This window comes from Anomalospiza imberbis, chromosome 18 (genome assembly GCF_031753505.1).
Source record: "Anomalospiza imberbis isolate Cuckoo-Finch-1a 21T00152 chromosome 18, ASM3175350v1, whole genome shotgun sequence".
Classification (NCBI taxonomy): domain Eukaryota; kingdom Metazoa; phylum Chordata; class Aves; order Passeriformes; family Viduidae; genus Anomalospiza; species Anomalospiza imberbis.
Window position 1 is genome coordinate 5,296,677 of NC_089698.1, and position 24,515 is coordinate 5,321,191.

The following is a 24,515-nucleotide window of genomic DNA, read 5'->3' on the forward strand; positions in this document are numbered from 1 at the left end:
CATCCTGCAGTGCCTCTGAGGACAGGCTGGGGGTGGTCACCGTGGGAATGAGGAACACCAGGAGCTTTTGCTGCCCAACCAGTCCTCAGTCTCATGGGGGAACTGGGCAGAGAGAAAGGTCTTCGTTTTCCATGGGCTTCCCTGCAGAGCAGGGACTGCACAGCTGCAATGAACACTGCCTTTCTTCCTCCCTCAGGAGCAAAAATAAGTAAAATTGAAACCCCACCAATTCTGCTGGGTAGAGGGACGCCACTGATGGCAGAGAGGAATCAGCAAAGTGCACCCCAAACCTCCCGGGAGCCCCAGGGAGCCACACGTGCCAAGATCATGGGCAAATTTGTAGTCATCATAAGGTCCAGGGCTTACCTGAATATGAACAGTATCCATTCACTTCTTCACACCCCTGGGAAAAAGGACTTACTAAAAAAAATCAACAAACCTGGTATGAAATATAGAGTAGCCACCATTAACATCATATTTATTGTTATTTAGTTGCTCAGTAAAACATATACAGATATGTACAATATGCAGGAATACAGAAGACTGCACTTTACATATTAAAAAAAAAAAAGAAAGAAAAATAACACTCAATTTCATGAGCTATCGTCACAGTCTTCCAACCAAGCATTTAGGAAATGAATTTAACAAGAATTAAAAAAAAAAAAAGAAAAAAAAAAAGATTACAGGATTGCCTAACACACAGCAGAGTCAAGTTTTCATATTTTACATGTGCAATAACATTGTTCAGAAGAGTTTGCTAATGCAGTACGGATTACCAGTGTTTTGAGGTTTTTTTTTTCCTTTTCCATGAACCAAATTTAGTACAAAGAAATAATATCCTTTTGCTTAAGGCTGTTTTAAAGCTGTAATATTCTTGGGTAGTGAATAGTGATAAAGTTATAACTGCCGGAAATCAGAACCTGCAGTTTCATCAGTCAGAACCTATGAGAGGATGGACTCAAAGCAACAATTTTAATAGAGAATTTCTAAGACAAAATTAGACTATTTCCTCCATTAGCCTTAAGCATTAAAGAAGAAACAATTCTATAAAAATGGGTTATGCTCTTACACACCATCCCTTGAACAGCTGTGAATCCAGTAGCTGACAAAACCTTACACTGCAGCTTAACAAAAATAAGTCAAATGTACCAGTCTGATTTGTTGTCCCCCTCACCCATCCAGTGCCCATCCCACTGCTGTGCTCACCTCGTCCCTTCCACCTCCCAAAACTGGAACTTTCTGCCTTATTGGTGGTGCCTGGAAGTCCAGTCCCAATCCCAGGTTCCTAAGGGCCAGCCAGCCCCAGAGTGACCATGGACACCACAGGACCTGCACAACTCCCCAGGTGATCCAGGTGACAGAATTCTGGTGCTCATCCCCTTCTGCCCTCAGACACTGTGAAAACCTTGACTAAGTAACAAGCCTAAAGCCCCTTACTGATGCTCAAACAGCAGAGAGCCAGTAACCCCAAGAGAATGTGATCTGGAGAAAATTTGCAGGACTATTTAATAAATGAGGCCTATTCTGTCCTTTTTTGGCAAAGAGGTATTTGACCACTCCTCCCAATTGAAATGCAAGGGAAATTTTGCTCAGTCTGCTACAACACTGCAACTTGCAGACTAAGCACGGGGCTTGTTTTAGGGAACACAGAGGGAGCCAGGGCACAGGGCCAGGAGGTGGGGGACATCCTGGCTCCCCCGACCCAGCCCCGAGGCTGCGTGGGAGCCTCCGGCGCCAGGCTGGCCAGGGAGAATCCCCACGGCAAAAGGCAAAGCCACGTTGTAGCTGTTGCTCACAGTCCAAAGTAGATTGCACATCGTACCACCGCTCTTTGGCTTCTTGTCCAGCTGCCCCCCATCTGGAAGCCATGTAGGACACACAGGCAGGAGGTTTCTCCCAGGCATTTGGGGAACAACTATCTGATTAAATTCTCCCCCTGTTGACCCAACTCGGCCCTTGGGCATGGGGCTCTGCAGCAAGCAGAGGTCAGACCCCAGTGCAGCTCAGCCCTGTCACTGTTCCCTCAGTCTCCCACTGCTGTGCCTCAGTTTCCCTCTCCACAAGAGTGCAACTTACCTCTTCCACAACTGGCTTTTACCTACAGCTCCCAAACGTGTTTCAGTTGGAATATTATTATTCAGAAAATGACATGATTTCCATTCTTACCATGTCAGGCTATGCTGACACTTTATATGTGTTAAAAAAACTGATCAGTGCATTCAGTGTAAAATCAATGCAGAAAATGGGTACGATGAAATTACTGCAGGTGCCACCAGCACTGTGACAAAGCTTGAGCCTTCTGTATATGCTGCCAGTACCACATCTCCTGGTGATGAGCAGGACATGATGCCTGTCCTGGTCAGAATGTAGAGCTTCTGTTCTGATCTTTGGCAAAAAAACAACAAAAGCCTAAAAGCGCAGGTTTAGTTGTCCTGGCTAACAGCTGCCTCAAGCAGAGCTCATTCAATCAAGATCAAACAGACAGGAGGTCAGCAAGAGGACTGTGTGTGACCATAAGATTCAGTTAAACTCCATGGCCAGTGAGCCCAGCACACAGCCAGCCACTGCCTCAACACCCACGGCTCCACGCTGCACAGCTCAGCACCTGGAGGCACAGCCCCTGGCCTCAGGACACCTCCTCACCTCACAGGATTCCACTGATTTTAAAGGAATTGCTTACGCTCTGCATTTCCAGAAAGCAAGTTCCAAGTGGATGAGAACAACCTCCAGGAGAGAAGCACAAGCTGCTGAGATGAGCCAGCAGAACGGGGTGGTGAGACCAAGCCACCACAGCTCCACTCAAACAGGGATTTCTCTTTAAAAGCATCTGAACTCGGTGTTCCCTGACAGGTTCCTTCCCGTGGCACAGGGTGTGCATCCCTGACCTCAGGAAGCCTGAAAAACCTGTTCTCTTCAGTGCAGCAGGAAAAACTAAAAACAAAGCACAAGGCAAGGGACTGCACTCTGAGCAGAAATGCCACCAGACCATGAACTTGGCCGAAATTTTCAGCTGTAAGTGATGGAACGCAGTGACTGGTGTCACCCCAGGGCCCCCTGCTGCAGACTGAGCCCTCCACAGCAGCACATGTGCTCTGCTGACAGGATTTAAAATCAAACATACACTTAGGTAAGCCAGGACTTGAGGAATCACAGGCAAAGAGGCATCTTCTGGAAGGGGGCTGACAGTGATTACTAGGAGATACTTTACTGGGGATGGTGACATTTTATTGCAGGTGCAGGAGGAGCTCCGCACTCCTGGTTGCACACCCCGACAGAGGTACAGACCATCCCAGCTTTTTGATCCAAACCAAGTGGGTGTGAGGCAGCTCCACAGCCAGTTGCTCCAGGATGGGCAAAAATCCTCATCCTTGTGGAAGCTCCAGCTTTAATACAAAGTAAAATCATATTGAAAACCAAGATTAAAAACTATCCAAATTTATCCAAAGTCAATTCATTGACCAGACCCATAAATCAATCCATGCATGGTTAATAAGAGCACATTCAAATCACATTTCCAAACACTGTGAGTCTCTCTGAAGCCACATATGACTGAGAGTGAGGATTCCAGACCACCCTTGGCTTTTTAGGCAGAATTTCCTCTCCGTTGGTGTCTACCAAGAATATTACGTCAAAATTAATTAAAGACCCAGCACAATCATCAAAGATAAAATATAAACCAGTCTTCAACTCTGTCCCTTCAGCAGGGACACACTTGTGAAATCATGAATAAATAACCCTAGAGAGGCCAACCTTTATTTCACAACCAAAACCAAACCCTCTAGCGCTGTTCCTGAGCTCCAGGAGCTGTGGGAGGTGAGCTGCAGGCACGGGGCAGGACGGGGCCACTCCTGGGCACAGAGACACACAAATAATGGACAGTGTGACGTAAAACCACTGGAGAATCAGCCCATCGTGTCAGTCGTGGGTTTATCTGGTTTGCTTCCAACTTGCGTCTCGAATGAGCATTATCTAGCCCAAGCAGGAAAGTATGGCTTTCCTTTTATTGTGTGCATCCAGCAACGCTGCTCTTCAGTGCGTGGCAGAAACGGGGCCTTGAATGAGAGTAGGGGATTCTGACACCAGGTCTCCCTGCCCTGGCAGATTAGGAAATGCCACCCCTGGGCACACAGCCCCCTGCATCTTCCAACCTGGGCCATCCCTGACCCCTGCCACTGCACTGAGACATGGGACCTGTTGTGACAGGGGCTGGGGCACCCCCAGGCAAGTGCAGGGGACACTGGACCTTGCTGCCAGTCAACAGCATCTTTCTACAGTTTAAAATGGGCAAAAAATGGGAAGGGTGCAGGGGATTTTCTTCTCCACTATCAATAAAGTGGGAACTGCAGGAGCACCACTGGGCCCAGGCAAGCAAGAAGGATCCTAGGCCTTTGGAGGAGGAGATAATGACTATTAAACTTATTTAGAAAAACCTCTCCATACCTCCCCTGCTGTGCCTGAACCAGCCCATTCATGACAGAGCTCCATCCCAGGGCTACGCCCAGGTACACAGAGGAAGAGCATCCTGGCCTCACCAGGAGGCACAGAGCAAAACGAGGCTGAAAGCAGAGCCTCTTTTCTCAGGAAAGGGCAGGTCCATGCCTGAACATTCAACAGAGCATCAACTGCTTGGTTTGTATGAGACTGGCAAAAGCTGGGTGTCACTATAACATATGATTTAATGCTGACCGTTTCGCTTTCACTGGTGTTTATTCCTGAACTGCTGCTCCTCAGGATCACCATCCTAATAAGCACTGAACAAAGCAAAACAAAACAAAACAAAAAAAAAAAAAGTAAATGAGGAAGAAAAGGAGGAGGAAGAGGAGAATCTTTGTCTTATTATGACATACGTGACTTGGACACACACTGAGATGAAAAAGGAAAAGGCCTCATCTATAAATGTATGCCAAGGTTACAGAATAATGGGAAAAAGTGGTCTAGCAGGAAAATCTTAAGCAAAAGTGTGCTAACTGCAGAAGGGTTAACACTGGTAACATACTGTGGCAGAAGATTAAAAAAAAGTTGAGGTTTACTTTAAATTAACCCTTTCCAGTCCATATGCCACTAAGCAGGTACCAACCTAGAAAAATAGTCCACCTAGCAGTAGCGGCCCTTTGAAATTAAAAAAAGGAAAAAAAATAATAATTTCTTTTGTTCAAGTCAGGGCAGCCACAAAAGTCCCGAATCTGTTGGAGATGTCCGAGTGCAGGGACCTCCACGTTGGCACCGCAGTCCGGCCCTTCGCCTCGCCCACGTCGTCCGTGCAGTGGACCGAGAGGCACTGCAGGTGGGTGCCCGTCTGCGCCGCCGCCGCCGAGGTCTTGCTCGGGGGAAGGTCGTGGGCTGGAAAGGGTTCACAGAGAGAGGTTAGGAGACCCGTGACAGCAACCCCATCAACTCACAGCCTGCCAGTGGTGTTGACACACTCTCTCCCCGCGCCCCTCTCCTGCATCTCCGGCTTGGAGGATGCCGTGCCACCACCACCGAGTCACCACCAAAGGTATGGCTCCCCCTCCCCAGCCCGAGGTCCCGAGGCTGGTTGTTCACCAGGCCAGAAGAACACCACCTGAGAGAAACCAGCGACGTGTCTCAACGCCGGGACCGATGAGTGTGTCCTAGACCGCAGCACAATCGGGAACTTTCCTTCCCCGCACACCCTCCGCTGCTGGAAACGGATGCTGAGACACCACCAAGCAGGAAGCCAGCCCCAAACCCTCCGTGCCCTCGTGGTCAGTCCCAGCATCGGTCTCCCTCTTCCCCTCTTTTAATGGAGTACCATGATAACATTTTTCTTAAAATTCCGTTCATTTTAGGACTTGGAATGATCTTTAGCTATCATTAGTTTCTGTTAACCACAGAAATGTAAGACTTTGTCTGAAACATCCGAAACAATGTCCACGGGCCTTTTTCCTCCAGCTTTTACAGTTAATGTGAAGAGTAGCTAAAATGGGTAGAACATGACAAAGATGCCAAAAAACAGCTGTAAATATTTTAACATCTCAGGACTTTTCCTCCCATCACCTTTCTCCTATTCCACAAAGCCAAGCAGTGTAGGGATACCACACTTCATGGGGTAACTCATATTACTTTCACTGAACCTCCTGCTATACCAGATACAAAACCAGAACTGAACAGCTTGTTAAACAATCACAATGATATTAAAAAATGATGCTAAACTAGCCTGGAAGTCCCTGGTTTAAACTGGAAAAGGCTACCAATGCTTGATTATCACAGAATGTCAGAGATGCTCATATCAAAAACAGTGTAACATCACACAGGAACTACCAAGAATCTGAGTACATGATGCCATAAATGCTGGGAGAAGGAACCAGGCTCCAGAGCAGCACTGCTGCCTGCTCAGCCCTGTGTGTCAGTGCTGCAATGTGCAAAATCCACAGGGAGTTCCACTGGACACCTCAGATGGGCCCTGCGCTTGCTTTTCTCCAGGCACCCTCCAGTGCTGCTCCAGTTGTGGATCCAGCAGCAGCAGGGTAAAGGTGCTCACACTATCTACACCCAAACGGATTCCAGCTTCCTGCAGTTGGGGTTGGGTGGTTTTAGTCAGTTTTGATGAACAGGCAGCACTGAGGGGCTGAGCAGAAGCATGGAGCGGAGGCTGCTGTGCAATACCTGAAGCTCCAGCAGGCAAAGAGGTGTTGGCACAGATCCCTTCCCAGCATGTGGAGCTTTTATTCTTTTTTCTTGTCACCCCTGAGTCCTACAGCTTTGGGAAAATCACAGGGCAAAAACCTCAGACTCCCTGAATAACTGCTATTTGATCAGGTGTTCAATTTAACTTACTGTCCAGAAGGCAAGTATACCTAAGACATTTTTTATTTATAAAATATTCAAAACTCAGATGGGATTGTGCAGAAAATTGTGAACAGGAAATGTTTTCCTTACTTGTATTTGTTCACAAGACACGCAGTACCCACTGTTTTTATTCTTAGGTCTCCCTGACTGCACAGGACATGCTGGGCTCGGCACAGGAAGAGCCAGCGCCTCGAGATTAGTCCTTGTGACAGCAGCTCTCTTCCTCTCCTGCAGAGAAAGAGGAAAGAGTCCTACAGCTGAACTGCTGCCACAAGGGGCCCAGGGGTCCCAGCAGTGTTTCTACAAGGGCTGCAGAAGACCCCCAACAGCCAAGGCAGAGGTGGCACATTCCCAGACTGGGACTGGAGCCAGAGCTCCCCTGCTCCAGCTGTGCAGGCACCCCAACACCTAGAACAGAGCTGGTCCTCAGCAACCACTACATGAACAAGTTCATGTGCCACAAGGGACTTAGAGAATAAAAAATTAGGCTTATTTGTTTGTAAATCAGCAAATTATTTCTAAGCCATTTGCTGTGGATAAAATTCATAAGCAAACTACTGATAAAGAAATCAAAGCAAAGCCCCACACGGATGAACAAGATTCCTCAGCTTGAGAGGAAAACCCAAGTAAAAGAGGTGAGCAGGAACTGAGCCTCAGTTGCAAAGCCAACACTGACTGACACTGCTCACAATGGGATACCACTGTGGGAGCTCCAGCTCTCCTGTCTGTCGTTAACGAGCAAAGAAAATGATGTATTCAAATCCAAAACAAAGAGAGCTCACAGCAAAGCTTGCACTGGCACAAGAATTCTCAAAGCCAATCTGGATGGAAATTTTCAGTGCAATTTACTTTTTTCCAGTATTTCTGTCTTGACAAAAATATGATGCTTTCCAGGAAAAAAAAAAACTTTGTAGCAAAAAATTAAAGTTGTGCTGATCCACCTGGTAAGAATTATGTTCTTAAGCATGAGGTACTGCCTGATGCTTGTGCAGAACAGTAACACTCTCCCAGCAGACCTGTTTCACCAGCCGTCCTGTTTGCCTCCTCCCTCACAGCCACAGTGTCCACGGTCCAGAGCAGTTCTGGTAGCTGAGATGGACGTGACTCGGCATGTTAAAATTAGTCAGGTAATGCAAGATGGTGTCACCACATCATTGCCTCACAGCTGCCAAGTTCCAGATAAATCATTGTCAGTCATGAAGTACCTCACTGAAAGCACGGAATTTTCAAACAAATTATCTTTAAGCTGCACAACTGCCTCTATTAGCAATTAGTGCAAGAAATTTGAGTTATTCAAAAAAGCAGTACACTTCTAATAAGGGCCATCCTCCACACCCAAGATCATGAGATGGTCTGGGTGGAGACTTCCCCTCCAAACTAAAGGACATGACACAGAACCCAGGACTGACAAAAGCACAATCACCCTGTGCAAAGAACAGTGTGTGCCACTTGGAAACAGCAAATGCTGAAGGCAGAGGTAAGAAATCAAACATCATATATAAGCTCATGTCATGTCCACGTGAAAGGCATGAAACTCAAAGCAGTTAATTGACCAAAGACCAAAAGAAGTCTGGAAAACAGTCCCTCGTGATAGTGTCCTTCCCCATTGCTGTTGGTGATGCTGTGGTGGTCTCAAGAGCCAGTTTGCTTTTAGGTAAGAGCTTCTGACCAAGCTTTACCCAGCCAAACACATTCCAGCCATTCAGCCCCAGACAAACAGCGAGAAGAGAGCGCCCAGCCAGGCTCCCCAGCCTCCCTCCAGGCCCGACCCTCTGCTCTGACCTTGCACATTTAGGAAGCTGCTCTTTCGTTCTGCTCTACTTTGCAAAGGCACACAGCCTTCAAAAAGAAAAGGTTGCTGTTTGTTTGTTTGTTTGTTTACACAGCATTAATGGCAGCGTGGTGACTAACCCAGGAGCCTGGCCAGCAGCGTTGGAGCCTGCAGCTGGGACACAGGAAGAGAACCAGGAGTTCTGCACCACAAAAAAATTCAATACACACACTACAGACTGATTTTCCCTATCAGCTCAGGAAAACCACGTTTCTTCAGTGAGGTTAGACCCTGGCATTCACATTACTCTGCAGACAGCATGTGTACACACCTTCAGTCCCTCCAGCTTCCTTCTCCCTTTTTCATGAGACCCTGAGCTGCTCAATATAAAGCCTCTTTTGTTGTGTAGCATCTTCTTATGCATTATGAAAAAACAAACTTGTTCTCTTTACTGTGACAACCCCACCGAGCAGTGTGCAAACCCAGAGATGTCCCAGTTTTTAAGTAAAGTAATCCCATTTAGAACAAGTTCACCTGCACAGCTACCACACATTGAGTGCATCTTCTCGTCAGAGAGGAGGCTAATTGAGAGAGGGCTGGTGTAGCCAAGGCAACTGCAGATGCTATGCTGAGACACCAGGAGCTGATGCTGCTCTTCAGGTGCTGCTTATGCCATCCTTCTCATTTTTGCCAGAATCACCACCAACAAAAGGACGGAAAGCAGTGAGACACAGGAGCGAGAGCACAGACACAGTCTGGTAGGGGTCTGGTTGGGAGTGGGTTCCACTCCACATTTCAGCGTTCCTTCGAGATTGAAGTGACAAACAGGAGGTGAAGATCCCTAGAATGGCTCCTTGCCCCAGGGCTCATCCCTTACACTTCTTCACCGCTCTGACACAGCCTCAGCCGCCCGCGCTGCCCAGGGTCCGGCTGCCCGGCACAGCACGGCCCCGCCGCCGCCCTCGATGGCCAGCCAAGCGTGAAGGCCCTGGATTGCTACTGATCTTGTTAAGGCTGAATCTGAGGATGTGGCCAATAACACCATATTCCCTGATCAGAGATCTGTTTCCCCTCTACCATCTGATAACCACTCTTAAAGGACGCGTTAATGGGCTTCCGTTCACTCCGTGCCCGTTAAGCAGAGGCCAAGCTACCATAAGAGGGAATAGATTTGAGTAATGATCCCTTATGAGGCAGCAAACCTACATATAGTGTTTAAAATTATTCCCTCAGGACAAGATGTTTTTCACCAAATCTCCCACATGACAGTTTGACATATTGGTTCAGGCACATAGCTCTGCATTTGTACACAGCACAGAAGCATCTCTTTTCAGTTTTTGAGAAAAATAAGGTCTGAAAACATTTCATGTTTCCCTGGACACTGGACCTAGTCTCCACAGATTAATTTATTCCTGAAATTGTATTTCTAAAATTTTATTTTTAAACACAACTAGTTCATTTGTGTTGATAAACAAATGAGCCATCTCCTTCCTCACCTCTGCAGCACCAACAAAATCCTTGACAAAGGCATTTTCTTGACCCTGGAATACAAGGAGGCAAGGGCTTGCATTTGTTCCTAGACACAAACATGGCACCTGCCACCTGCTTACACCATAAACCCACACCACTTTCAGGTGCCTTCACCCCTGACAACCTGTGCCCGCTTTGGGTTGGATGTCTCTGCTGTTCCCAATGCTTGGAGGGCACAGGCACAGACTGCCTCTGGGCCCGGACTGGCAGCACACAGCTCTGCTGGCACTCAAGGAAAAGCCCCAACTACCCATTACTAGAACATTCCTCTTAATTTGATTTTACTTCTTCATTTATTCTGTGTAATCCCCGCCCATAAGACACTCAAAGGTGCTGTTCTCCCCTGCTGCTCTCTGCTCCGTATGCACAGAATTCAGTGTTGGTGGTTAAGGTGGACAGCTGACGCCAAGGACTCGTCAGTACGAGCTCAGCGGAAATGGGGACAGGTGACTCCTCACGTTGCTGACCAGAAGCACTGAGCAGAGACACCCCAGCTCCAGGGTATCGGCCACATTTCACTCCATGACATTTCAAGAAGCCATTTGGCTTGGTCAGCCCCTCAATTTATTGTCAAGGCCCAGCCAGCTGAGCGCTCTCCGAGAGCCTTTCTCACGGAAGGAGGAAGGGCTCTTCATCAAACATGCGTGCACAGTGCTGAGCACCCTCCCACAGCACTCGTATATCCTGCAAACCAGGATTAAAGCTCTGACTTTGCTGCAATACACACAAGACTCACCCAAAGGCATGGCACGCCCAGGCTAACACACAGTCTGTTCACCCTTAATGCTGCTTGCTGCCCACCCCTTCATCAGCCCATCAGCTCTGGCAGCATCCTCTGGTCCTCACAGGCCCTTCCTCCACAGACAGCTTGATTAATTGGAGATGCCTGAGGCTCTAAAGGGAGCGTGTATCAGCCCATGCTGCAGAGATGTTTATTTTGTTTTCAGTGGTCTCCAAGCTGGCATGGGGCTCCATAAGAGCTCGCTGCTTGCACAGAATTCAGCTAACAGGAGACACACAGTGCTTGCTGCAAATATATATTTTTCTTTTTTCTCCCTTGACCTCTTTTCCTGCTCCTGTTTTCACCAGGAGCAATGGAAGGATGTGCATGCCACGACAGGGAGGCTGCCCAAACCCACGGCAGCATTAAGAGTTTGCTGTCAGGCTGTAGGGTTACAGTCAGACTGTGAGCCACATGCTCACAGAAAAAAACAGAAGAAACTGGTGAAAAAATGTGAAGTAGGAAAAATGCTAGCCCTATCAATGGAAAAGGCAGCACTCATCTTACATGTAGCATGACCTTGAAGACACAGAATGAAAGATGTGTGGATGTGAGGACAATGACATTGCTGTTCTAAAATCCACGTTCCCTCCACTGTGCCAGGAGGAGACAAGAGATGGGGAACACATTGCTCCCCACCTTGCTGCCACTGCCCAGCAGGAGAGCAACACATCAACATGGCTCCACAGGCAAGTGTGAAACTGCCTACACCTATTTATTTCTCTGGAGGCTACTGTTAAATCACTGTTTTCCAGCTCTATGACTCTCCAAGAAGAAAGGTAAGCTCTGCATCCCTGGAGAAGCCAGCAGCTCAGGGCCTTGGGATGGCCACAGGGACAACGGCCTGTTTATAACTCATATCCTTCCTCTCTTTTGGCTACCTTCAGTTCCTCTTTTCAGTTTAACACACTGACTCTCAGGCTGGCTTCCCTGCAAAACACAAACCGCAGAGGGGGGTCCTGCCCACCCCCCTGGTGAAGTGGCTAATGTTGGGGTTTGGTTCTCACAGAACAAAAGACCATTCTGGCAAACCAGGGTCCACCCCAGCTGCAGTGCTGCTGTTTGCCAGTCTGGTCCTGCCTACCCCATGCAGGTGTACCACTGCTTGTCTGTGACAGCCACAGAAAGCTGAGCTTCCAGCCAGGGCCTAACCCAACCTCACGGCTCCAAACCTCTGGTCAGCTCTGGTGCCATCACCAACACTGTGCTCTCCTCTGCTCTGCACAGTGTGAGAACTGTGGCCCTGCCCAAGCAAGGAAAACTGGCATTAAAAATCAAACCAAACCAGCCACCAACAACAATCAGACAATGTCTGGACACTTCCAACAGTAAATAAATGTGAGTTCAGCAACTGCAGCCCATTCCAGCACAGCCGACTCAGCACTCACAACATCCATAGCTGCTATCCAACACCAGTGAAGCCTCAGGGAGCTCCAAGTTATTTTCCAGGGTCTGTTGTTCAAAATACCTGAACACTTCTGTTCATCTCTGAAAGGTGTGAACTGCCTAAGCCCCACCCACCAGCTCCATCACACTGACACTGAGACCTGGCACTGGGAAGAGGGTACAGCCAGCTTCTCTCACATAACCCCTCCTTCCAAAGGGCTGTGGCGGTCTCAGACATGTCCCTGCCGCCCCTGAATCCAGCCCTCAATGTGAGCAGACCACCCCCATGGCAGGAAAGAATACTGGCTGACTGATCCTGTGTTTTCCATGCTGCTGGCATACATCACCTGCTTGCATGAACTAAATGCTCTGAGCCTATTTTCACCAAGAATGACAAATGACACATCCGTGATGAGTAAGGAAATGCTGGGTTTTGCTTTCAAATTTATTTCATATGTACGCAAACTATCACATGACAGTTTTACACACAGCTCCAGCCCATGCAAAACCCATCTCTTGACTGCCAGAACACAGAAGCAAACAAAAGATTTCCAATAAAATCCAAAGTGGAATTTTCTGATTGCACAGAAATCACATGAAACTGTTCAGTAAGCTCTCACTTAAATAAAACCAGTTCTGGACACTGTGTAGTATTATTTCAGGACAGGCCAAAATTGAAAAAAAGATGCTACTTAAACATTCTGCATTAAATCACTACCTGGACATTCCAAAAATAAGGTAAAATGCTTACTTCCATGAGCAAGGGAAGGGGTGTACCAGTGGATTTCTAAAGGCAGTGAATAGTTCATGATTATGCACAGAGCAAACAGAAAGAGAAACACGTACATTCCAGCACTCCATCAGATTTGTGCAAGAGCTTTGACACAACTGGGGTGGAAATAGATATTACAGTAATAAGTAGGATATTAAGCCCTGCAGATCATACATGGAAAACTATTTTTCTTAAGTGAAAACAGAATTAAAGATTCTCTTCAAAGAACTTTATTTGTAGTCATTTAGTATCAGGATGCAAATTAAATGAGCACTTGTTAGCCGAGCAAAAGAAGGGAATTAGTTCTGAAATATTATCAGTCTCTTGTGAGGCTCAGGTACACTTGGCCAAAGACTTTTAGGTGTTCTGTCACCTTGTTCCCCAAGAGCTCCCTAAGGACCTCTGTTCTCACATCCCAAAGCCACATCTGCATCCAGCCTGGCTGCCAGGGCTGGGACAGGGATCTGCTTGGTCCCTCTGTCTCCTCCCTGGCTCTGCCTGCAGCTCCCAGAGGTGCCTCTGCCCCATCTATAACTCACAATTACGAGAGACCGTAACACAAAACTGCCACAGGCAAAGTCAATCCCTCCCAGGGGTCTCACACATCTGAGGCTCCTGCACACCAAGAAACGGTGATCATGTGCAGTAATGCTTGGAGTTAAACCACACAAGTTCAAGGATATCCCTGAAAACACAGTGGGAGTTTACCAAAGGCTAACATTAGTGAAAAGAACCAGCATCAAGGATCATTAGCTCTTTTATGCCATTTATTTATAGCCTACCTTGAAACACATCCCATTTCTCTTTAGGACACCCCCAGCTGAAGTTTGGTGTCTCAGGGGTGAATGAGGAGACTTTGAGAAACAGCGTTCATGAAAACAAAAGGTGTTCAAGCAATTTTACCACTCACAGATCAAGAGAAAAGACCAGAGACCTCAGGTCAAAGCTGGCACCTGCAGAGACACAGTTCAGAGATGGACAGAACAGGCTGAACAGGGCTCTAAGCACCGGGTCTAGTGGAAGGTGTCCCTGCCCATGACAGGGGTGTGGAACAAGATGAGTTTTCAGGTCTCTCCCTGCCCAAACCATTCTGTGATGCTATGGGGCACTCCTTGACGTGCTCTGTGCTCAGCAGCACTAGCTGCTTGACACCTGACACTCCAAAACCAGGGGGCTCCAAATCACTGCTTGCAAGTCCCTTGCAAGTAATTCACAGGCAAATGCTGCAAGAAATAACTTGCAAGAAATAACTATCTGCAGAAGTAACTATAAAAAGCAGAATTGTCAGGAGGCCTGAGCTTCTTAAAGAAGGGTCAAAATCTCTGCTGGAAAACATTTAAGGGCTGGCAAATCAGATTGAGAGCTGATACTATCAACCCTGATAGCTGATACTATCACCTCCTGGGCAAATTCTTGCTACATCTCTTCTGAAAAAAAAAACCCAAATTCTGGTATACCTTAAATTTTCACTACAGAAAGAGATAGAAATGTCGTCATATAATGGATTTGGCATATTCAGAAACATCCCCTAAAGCAGCAATAAGGTGTGGTGATTGAGCTGGGGCCCAGAAGTCTGATGGAGGAACAGAGTTTGATTGAACAGCATGTTTAAAAATTAAATCTAGCTGAAGGGAAAGAAAAAAAATCATTAGAAGAAATGCACGACCAAATGAGGAGCAATGGCAGTGAGGGAAATTCAGCATTAAAAAAAACACACTGAGAAACCTGGCATTCTTAGATACGGCTGTAAGTGCCACTATTAGGATAAGAAAAATATAAGCTCATCTTTTACTTCCAATTGTCACATCACTGTGGAGAGTCTTCATGAAATTCTCAGAATAGCAACGAATCAGGAGCAAACAGCTGTTCAAGCACGAAAGTCACAGGTAGACAGACTTTCCTTGCTTCAACAAAAAATTAACTCTAAAGTTTCACAGGCCAGTAAATCAACAAAATGGGCCTGTACAACACAGGACAAACAGTCTCATCTTCCAGCCCAAAGCTGATATATGGGCCTGTGTTCTCCTTCCGGTCATATGCCCACGTGATTTATGACCCACAACAATTTCCATACTCCTGGAAAATGAAAGAACAGCAGACAATTAGTTCATCCCACTCCGCTGGAGGTTGTGTGGGCTCTGCCCTGCGGCACCTCCCCAGGGAATGGGGGCCAGCAGCCCCAGTTGCTCCTGTCAAGGGCAGGGGAAGAACACGGGGCTGAGCAGCACCCAAGCACTGGCACAGGGAGCACAGCACATCCCCAAGACTTCACTGCATGGAGCAGCCCACTGGAACACCAAGAGAGATGCAGAAGGACTTCTAAGCAGGGCCTGGAGTAGCAAGACAAGGGGCAATGTTCTCCCTCTGAAAAAGGTAAGGATTAGACTGGATATTGGGAAGAAATTATTTACTCAGCGAGTACTGAAGCACTGGCACAGGTTGCCCAGAGATGCTGTGCCTGCCCTATCCCTGCAAGTGTTCAAGGCCAGGCTGGATGGAGCTTGGAGCAACCTGGTCTAGTGAAAAGTGTCCCTGCCCACAGCTGGAATGAGATGACCCTTCCAACCCAATTCTCTGATTCTCTTCTGTGATTCATTCCTATCCCGTTTGTAACTACGGCTGTTTGTAACCACTGCTGTTAACCTGGTCTAGATCTGGTCAGTGCAGAAGTACAGACCATCGCACTAGCAGGGCGTAAGGACACTGAAATCTCTGCCTGCAGCTGTCCCAGGCAAGGCACTGCCTGCAAGGCAAACACTGTCAAACCAGGCAGGATTCAGCTCTGCAGCACCTGCTTCGCTGCCACAACACAAATGCAAGGGCATCACCAAACAAACAAAATCCTCCACCCCACCCTGAATGAGGCTTTTCCCTCACACAGGTGGGGTGAAGTGCAAATTCAAGAGCTTGACTCATACAGCCAAAACTTCACCCAACCCCAGCCACCATGGCAGCGTCAGCTGGGGCTGATGCACTTGGGAACCACCACAGAGCACACAGCTGAGAGCCTGTGAGATACCAAGTCTACTGACACAACATCAAAATTGGTTTTTTTTCTGAAGCCAAGGATATCCAGACTGCTCTTTAGCTAACTTCTGAATGACAAACCCAAGTCACGTGTCTACTCAAAGGCATGTCTCTGAGCAGCAGCTTCATGCCCTCCATGGATGAACATTTTGTCCACTGGGAAATGTGCCAAATAACTCAGGTATCCATAACAGTACTGCAATGAATTCTGCTATCTGCCATCCTCCTTAGGTCTGGATCCACACAGCTTCATCCCCCAGGCAGCAGAGCTGCCAAGGCAGTTAGGCCAGCAAGGCTTCTACAAGAGGGTGAGCAAAATGGCAGCAGGAGCACCCATTACCCACAGGAGTGCAAGGACAGAGGGATGGAGTCTGAGCTCAGTGTCTTAATGCACCCGCCTCACCTCCCTTCCTGCAGGTCTTAAGCAGAAGGCAGCCGTGCTGAAGGAGTTAATCTTGCCTGGAACAACCTATCTCCGGTTTCTCAGAAACTCCAAGGCTGCAGAGCTGGGCTTTCTGCTCCCTGCCTGCTCCTGCCTGCCCTGCCTGCAGCCTGACCCCTGACATTTCCACTCGGCTTCTCCCTGGCATGGAAAACTTAACCATACACAAACAAACAGGTTGGGAGGACAGATAAATGGAACAGAGGAGGAGAAAGGGAAGATTGCTCAGATTCCTTGTCAAGGCCCTGATTAAATAACAGCAGCACCACCAGACATGGGTGAGGGGCTAGCATTTATCAGTAAACCCTGAAGTCTACAGCAAGACATCTCTGTTTAATTAATCCTGAAAGGGTCCCTTCCCCCTTCTACTTCCTAGGGAGGTTTTGAGGATTTGCAGGTTTAAAGACACAGTGATTCCTTTTTAGCTCTTTCCTTACAAAACACAGTCAGGATTTACTGATTCTGTGGCAAAGGCTTCCATTGCATGGACACATGCAGGCAACCCCCACTGAGGGAGCATCTTGGATTCAGTCATACCTCTGAGGCAATACACCCATCATGTGACAGCTTTAGAGTGACCAGCTGGAAGCCTGCACACACGTAACCACAACCAGGCATGGATCTGCAGATCTCACCTGGACTCTTCTGCCATTCTTACACAATACCCATTTCCCAAGGAATAAGCCTCTTCAGTGCCTGATGCAGTTCTAGTGTCACCCATTTTTGTACAGTTTTCCCACGGTGGCATCAACATCACCCAGCAATGGAAGAGACTGCACATACACATAAAGCAAGACAACTGCAAACGCTCTTCCCTCTGGGCTTTCACATAGCTTGAGGAGGCTCAGGAGGGCCTTCCAAGGCACTTTCCATTTCAGGAGGTCCCCTGCCCTTTGATCCAAGGTGAACACTGTACTAGTGCAGAACACCAGAGTTTAAGCCATCAGCCTTGAAGGGCCACAAAGCTGGAAATCTCCTCCACACCTCAGCAGCAGTACGAGAGGAGCTCTGCTTCCAGGGTGCCTTCATCCCACCACAATGCTCAGAGAGCTGTAAGGTTGTAACAGCAATGGTAACTCTGGATCCTAGAGAGTGGACAGACTACCAAATCCCAAAACAGCTTCCAACAGAAGAGGTTTCAGCAAGCACTTTCCAAGGCTCAACATCAGTCCTCAACAGGGAGCAGGGCGGGGAGGGTCTGGCAGCAGTGCTCAGGCCCCCAGGTCAGCCACCTTCACCACCATTCACCCAACCATCCATCCAAGCAACTATCCAAGTGATGGCAGAATTACAGAGATCAATTCTTTTTGTGTGGTGGAACTTGCAAAAAGAGAAAATGAAAAAGTAGCAGAAAATCTCTGTAATAATGACTTCTGGTCCAATAGGAAGCAAGGAAAGGGGTGGGGGAAAGGGAAAATTTAAAAGTCTAAGTTCAAATTGTAAAATAAATCTGTAATTCACATCAGCTTTATAAAATTCCCAGGAAAATACAAAGTCAAAACCAGTGATTTTCTTGAGGATCTATATTCTTAAATACCTGGTTTCAACATAATCTCTTTTTAAAGAAGTACTGGGATGGGTGATGAACTGTGAGGAACTGAAAAAGGTCTCTGCCTACCCCCCAAAAAAAAATCATTATGCAATGACAAGAGACAATCCAGTCTATAATCAAATACAGAATCCTGACATGTTCAAAGAGAAAATTATTGTAACAATAGTGACTTTGAAGATGAGAAGGGTTTTTTTTTTATTGAAACAATGGCCATCAAGATTTTTACTGTAGCAGCCAATGTTTAAATGCATCACTCAGCATGCCAAGTGCCTGCAAATACACTGAGCACCAACAGCAAAAAAAACATGAAAAAATAAAAATAAACCTAAGTGACACCTAAGAAAGTCCTACCTAAAGTGGAACCAGGCAATGCTCTCTGAGTGTGAACCACTCACACCAGGGAGCAAACACTCCTACTGATGGGCATGCTTGTCCCAGGGAGTGAAGTTTTCCAGAAAAGCCAGTGTCCCATTAATACAAAACTTGCAAGTTACAAGGCACTATACTAAAGTATTTAAATTTTCGACATTTGCTTCCAGGGAATTGCATATTTGGCTGCAAAAGTCGTGATCTGCACTCTTTGCTGAACTAGTGTGATTCACAGAAAATGAATCACAAAAGGCAAGTTTGGTGACTAAAAAAACCAGCTGTTCTGTAATGCACCTAACGAGCAGTATCGTATTTGCTGCTGTTTGATTGGGAGGCTATCGGAAGACGACTATAAATACCCCTTTCAAAAACAGAATTTGGATTAAGCTCACTGTTAGCTGGGTGCAAGAGTCAGTCAGACTGCCTCACACTTCTCCTGTATTTCACCTTTTAGGAGAAAGCCCAAGCACAGTCCCTCTGAAGGGTGATTTGTCACAAAAATTATTCAAAAGCTGTGCAGCATCACTACCATCAAAATTCGTATTTTTAACATGGAGACTCCAACTTGTATCAATCCTGTCTCCATCACTATGAGCACTGCTTATACGTGGGAACCATTTTATTAAAACTATGAAAACAGCAAACAATTTATTTAATAAAAGCATTTTCTCCACTGTAACTCAGCAGTGAAAAGCTGTTTAAAGCAGAGTATACCAGCCCTACTTCTTCCACATGCTTCTGTTCTCACCATTACATTAAAAACCTTCCACCAAAAGTGAAACCATTAAAAAGCATGAATATATGTTTTGGTTTTCTCCTAGCTGGAACCGGCAAGTCTTCCTGGGGGCATCTCCATTTCAGTTTCACAGCTACCACAGAGGGCTCCCCCCTCTTTCTTTCATTTGACATTTATGTATCTTCTGCAGAAAAGGAACATATTGAAACTGATGTCTCTGTGTTTTTGCTGATGTTGTTCCAGGCCACGCCACACTTGGGCTCACCACCTGTGCCCAAGGTGTGCAACAATGAACCAACACAGGTTAAGGCCACAGTGGGCTTGGCCCTTCTCCCTTTTGGGGTATTTCTGGCAGAAATGCCCTGGTAAGTGCCATGTTCATGTCCCCACTGCGTGGTGGCCGCTGGCCAAGTAGTGGAGCTGTGAAAGCACAGCTGGCACGCACAGCACGCACCACCACAGTGACAGCCCAAATCCAGCTGTGACAGCAGGGTAAGGAGCACACCCTGTGATGGGACAGAGTCAGACTGGGACACCCACCTTGGAACCCAACATCTGTTTTCCACGGAGTGCCCAGACAGCCCATGGAACTCAATCCCATGATATTTTAAAGCAGGGAGCACTGCAGATAAAGACAGATCAATTTTGCCCTACATTTTTAAATGAAACTCTCCTGTTTTGGAAAGAATTTCATTAAGGTGAAAACGTAATACAGAACTACCCATTTAGGAAGAATGTGCTATTAATTCTTAGCAGTGTATGTGGAAGGGAAAATTGCATTTTTATCTAAATGGTTTTTTCAGCATAACCCATTTCCAGTATTCTTTTACAGCTCAGTAGTGGGAACTTTTCACATTTCTATTTGGGCCAGACCACTGTGGAAGGCAGCCTTCAGTAATGTGTCAAATGCAACCCCCTAAAACATATTCCAAGAGAAGCTCCACAAACTGGAGAAAGGCCAGAAGAACACACCTTAGAGGATGGTTGGAAAATAAAAGGAAAAAACCTCTCTCTTAAGGATGTAAGCCAAATTTTTGAGGGGGAGAGGAAAAAGGATGTGGTTTAGGGTGGTTATTTTCCCCCTAAGGGCCAAGAAGAGTTTCGGTCTTCCCTCTCTTATTCCTCACTTGAAGCAGAAACATCTCCCCTTTGATGCAGTTCCCAGTCCCAAATGCACACAAAGAGCAGAACGGGGCCATGTTATCACTCTGAAAAAATGGGCATTCTGAGCTATAACATGCACTAGTATGTACAACCAAAACAAGTGTATGCTATGAAAGACTCATTTTATCAGCATAAACAAATGCTCATTCCTCACTACAGTTTCATACCATTTGAAACTGAATATAATCCAAACAGTAATTCCAAACAACTGATACTGGGATCCAAGTTTCCCTGACGTACTGCCATCACACAGCAAGAACAACGTCAAGTAAAAGCAAAAGCAGTTTCGGAACTGACGGCTTCGAGTTCTACCCCGTTTGCCTAATCTAGTACAAAGAAAAGCAAACATAAAATTGAAAGTTCTTAAAATTCTTCATTTCATCATCAAGGATCTCATATTCAAGCGAACCCAAACCACAACAGCACAGTGGCCCTGTGTTTAACAAACAAAGCCACTGACTTTTCAAGCACCGCATCAGGGCTCACTGAAGAAGCTGAAGCTCTGTGTTTTCTAAGCATTGTTCATTTGACATTCTTCACCTCTTTTATTTTTTTTTTTTTTCCTGCATTGGCTTTTATTAGCTTACTTCAGAAAATTAGTATAACAAAAATTTTATCTTTCAAAACAGACATTTAAAAGTGCAGCAGTTATGGAAATACAATTGGACAATGAGCAGTTTTTATTCCCTCTACCTCGCCACACTCTGCACGGCAAAGCAGTAATTACAGGAATCTACTTCTGGTTTAAGCTCTACAGTAAGCTCTTTCCAAATTTAAGGCCAGCAACCAACCCTTCATTATGCTTAATAGGTAGACATAAAACGTAATTGTATCACAATCTCCCAATGCACGTTCCCAGCTCTGAGGCTCACACGTGTCTGGCTCAAAAAAGAGATATTTTATCTGTTCTTTTTCCTTAAGAGAAACACTGCAGCACCATTGGCATCAGCCACTCGAGGAAAACTACACAAAACACTAGAGGATCTGGAAAATGATTTGGAGTAAGACTTCACTGTGTTGTTAAAACCTCACATTTCCAAAGTTGTTGTTTGTTGTTCTGCAGTACCAACAAGACCAGCAGGAGCCCTGGCAGAGTCAGGACTGTGGTCACCTGCCCCGGGGCTCGGAGCACTGGGAGCAGCAAATTCCCTTCTGCCTTTCCCATTCACACCTCAGCTAAAATAAGTAATATCAGGACACAGAACATAAACTGGATTTATCTACAGGATACACCACTTTGTCACGTAACATACAGCACGACTTTGATGCACAGAGTTTAAAAGCAAAGCTCAACCAAATCACCAGGGCTGCCCTTGAGCTTTCCCCAACACTGCCCTGTTCCCCTGCACATTTTCCAGCATCACCCACACACCCACCCTGCCAACAGCACAAAGAACTGGCAAATGATGGGATGAAACTTCAGTAATAACCCAGAATGAAGGAATGCTTTGCTATTCCCCCTTTTTTTGTGATCTGCCTCTTTCAAAGTAGTTCATATGAGATTTGAATTGTACTTGGGACAGCCCTTGTTTTTCCTCTGCCTCCAGAACTATGGCATGGTAGGGAGAGCACAGGGAGCTGGGCTGCGTGTGGTTTCTCCCAGCACAAAAAGAAAAGTATGTGCCTATATTTAGAGGTAGAGAAGGGAACTATAGCATCCAGGAAAAAAAAAAAAAAAAATAAATAAATCTTACTGATTTTATCTTCAAAAAAGCATTTGTGTTTTTGGTTTGTTTAAATCAAAAATGTGCTGCAAGCATTTGACCCTATATCCAGCAACAATAAAATCTGTTCTCTCATAAAATACCAGCTGCTTTGCACTTTGAATAATAATACTATTTTTAAAGGGTTTCAGAATTATTGTCTCATAGATTGTGGTAGCTTTTATTACACTTACTGGGGAACTCCTTTTTTTCTTTTGTAGAATACAATAAATAGGCCCATTTATTATCTTCTTGCTTTTAAAACTGCATTTGGTCTGAAATTTTGGGTTACTTTTCAGACTAGGCAAAAAACCTTTTTCTGCCTAATATTTGGCACCAATAAAAATTAAAACAATTGAGTCAGATCAAAAATATCAATATTATTAGATGCAGTTACCGGGCTGCCTGGCAGGTCTAAGAGCAATCTTTTTTTCTAATTATCAGCTCAGTACCACTCCAGGAATTAGTCACACCAGGTGGTTGTGATCTATTGGGCAGCTCAGACCTGGGGTCTGGGTCCTCCTCTCCCAACATATAGGTGAGCAGGGAGGAGAAGCCCTCCTTCGGTGATGCCTGCAACCCCAGGCATCTGGAGGAGGTGAAAACCTTGCACCAAACTCCTTCTGCAACATTTAGGTCTCTTTTCCTGCTGCTAAGACTGACAAACCTATTTAGAAAATCACTCACACACAGATCAGAAGTGCCATAACATAACTGGGGTTTGGGTTTGTTTTTTCCACGAGAGGAGAAATGCTGCCCCGGAGAGGGCAGTACAGCCGCGCCATCCTCACCAAACAAGGAATCCATGCAGAAATGAGATGACCAGGTGGGATGACATGCTCCCAGCCCTACATTCCCTGCTCACACACGTTTCCCAACCCAGCAGCATTCAGCCTTTGCTGGGTACCCAAGTGCCCTCCAGTTCCACTGTGCACCTCACCAGCACCCTCTGTCCAAGCCCTGGTGGCACCACCCCGTGTTCCGGCAGTGAACCAGCCCAACACCACCTCTTTTATCTCGTTTGGACAGTAAATCTTTAGCAGTGGGAACATCTCCCAGGTTTCTAAAGCACCGTGGCAATTTACGGTGCAACAAATACGATCTTAAATAAAAATAATCCTAAAGTGGGACCTGAATATGGACTCAGCTCCGCTCTAAATCACACGCAGACCCCAATCTCTGTAAGGACGACGGCGATGCCTGGACTGACCGAGGAGCAGGAGCTCTGTGCAGACATTCCCTCCCTGCCCTTCCCACGGCAGCCTCACCTCCAACGGTTCAGGGGAGGGAAGGCTCAGCCCCGTTCCCCAGGGAGCAGCACTGCTTGCAATGATGCGCAGCTGTGCCTCAGACCCACAGCATCCTCTGCCTCTTCTGACTGCTCTCACCTGAGACCAAAAGGCTTTTAAATGCCATTATGGAGGAATATTATACCCACCCACCCACCCCTCCCTCCAAAAAAAAAAAAAAAAAAACAAAAAAATTAGTGGAAGATTTTTCTAGGAAAGAGATCCTAAAATTCTGACCAGATAATAACCCCAGCCCAACCTCCATTTCCTATGTTAATAGATCAATTTACATCTTTCTAGCAAAATGGTTTCAGGCTACATTATAAAAAAGAAAAAAGTCATGCCTTTCTTCTGAAACTGCATTTTGGGAGAGGATTAAGGAGGAAGGAAGGATATGACTCTTTCCAGGGCTTTGTAATGTATTTGCTTCGCACAGCAAATTAATATTCACCATTTTAACTCAGGAGTACATTCTTAATTAGGGTATGAAATGTTTTAAAATTTTCTTCACTTTACAAATGGCTGCTTTTTCAATTAACTGTGCTTCCCCAGCCTCAGGATGATCTTTCTATTAGCAACAGAATGCTTTCAAGTATTTTGTGAATACTAATTCACAAAATGAATTAAATGCAGACTTAACTCTGAAAACATATATTTTATCACAAAAAAACCCTGCTGTCTTCTAACTACTGACCAATCACAGGCTTTGCTGGGATCATGGGGATCAAGTCCTAAAGGCCCAGCAGTCAGAACTGAAGGTAGGAGAATTAAAAGGAAAAAAACCAAAGGTCTTAATTTTGTATTTTAAATGCTCCAAACACAGAGGGGGATAAAAAAAAAGATAAATATCCCAAAGTTCACACAAAGTGGCCGCGGGAGCAGGACTGTGTAACATCTCTCCCATTGCTCACAGTCAGAGCTAGCAGAGCCCTTCAAGCTCCCACACGTGTTGTTCGTGTTTAAACTCAAATAAACTGTATTTATTTCGATGTAAAAATATCTATCAAAGCAGCACTTAAACGTAACCAGATTTCTGCTTACCAAACCAAAAAAAAAGCTTTTTTTGACAAATGTTAAAAGCTAATAAAAAACGTAGACCGCCCAGCGTCATGCTCGGTGGTGTTACGTTAAAGACACAAACAGATTTGCTGGAATTGAAAACAAACAGACAGAAAAGTGCCCC

At 46.0% G+C, this 24,515-nt stretch overlaps 1 protein-coding gene across 1 annotated transcript in view; it reads right to left on the bottom strand.

The window, feature by feature from the left end:
* Positions 1 to 452: 452 nt before the first annotated feature.
* The window catches only part of MN1 (MN1 proto-oncogene, transcriptional regulator), a 34,463-nt gene continuing 10,400 nt past the window's right edge, over positions 453 to 24,515 (bottom strand). The window contains exon 2 of the mRNA XM_068208686.1: positions 453 to 5,340. Coding sequence (XP_068064787.1) covers positions 5,153 to 5,340 — 188 coding nt within the window. The 3' untranslated portion in view covers positions 453 to 5,152. The remainder of the gene's footprint in view (positions 5,341 to 24,515) is intronic.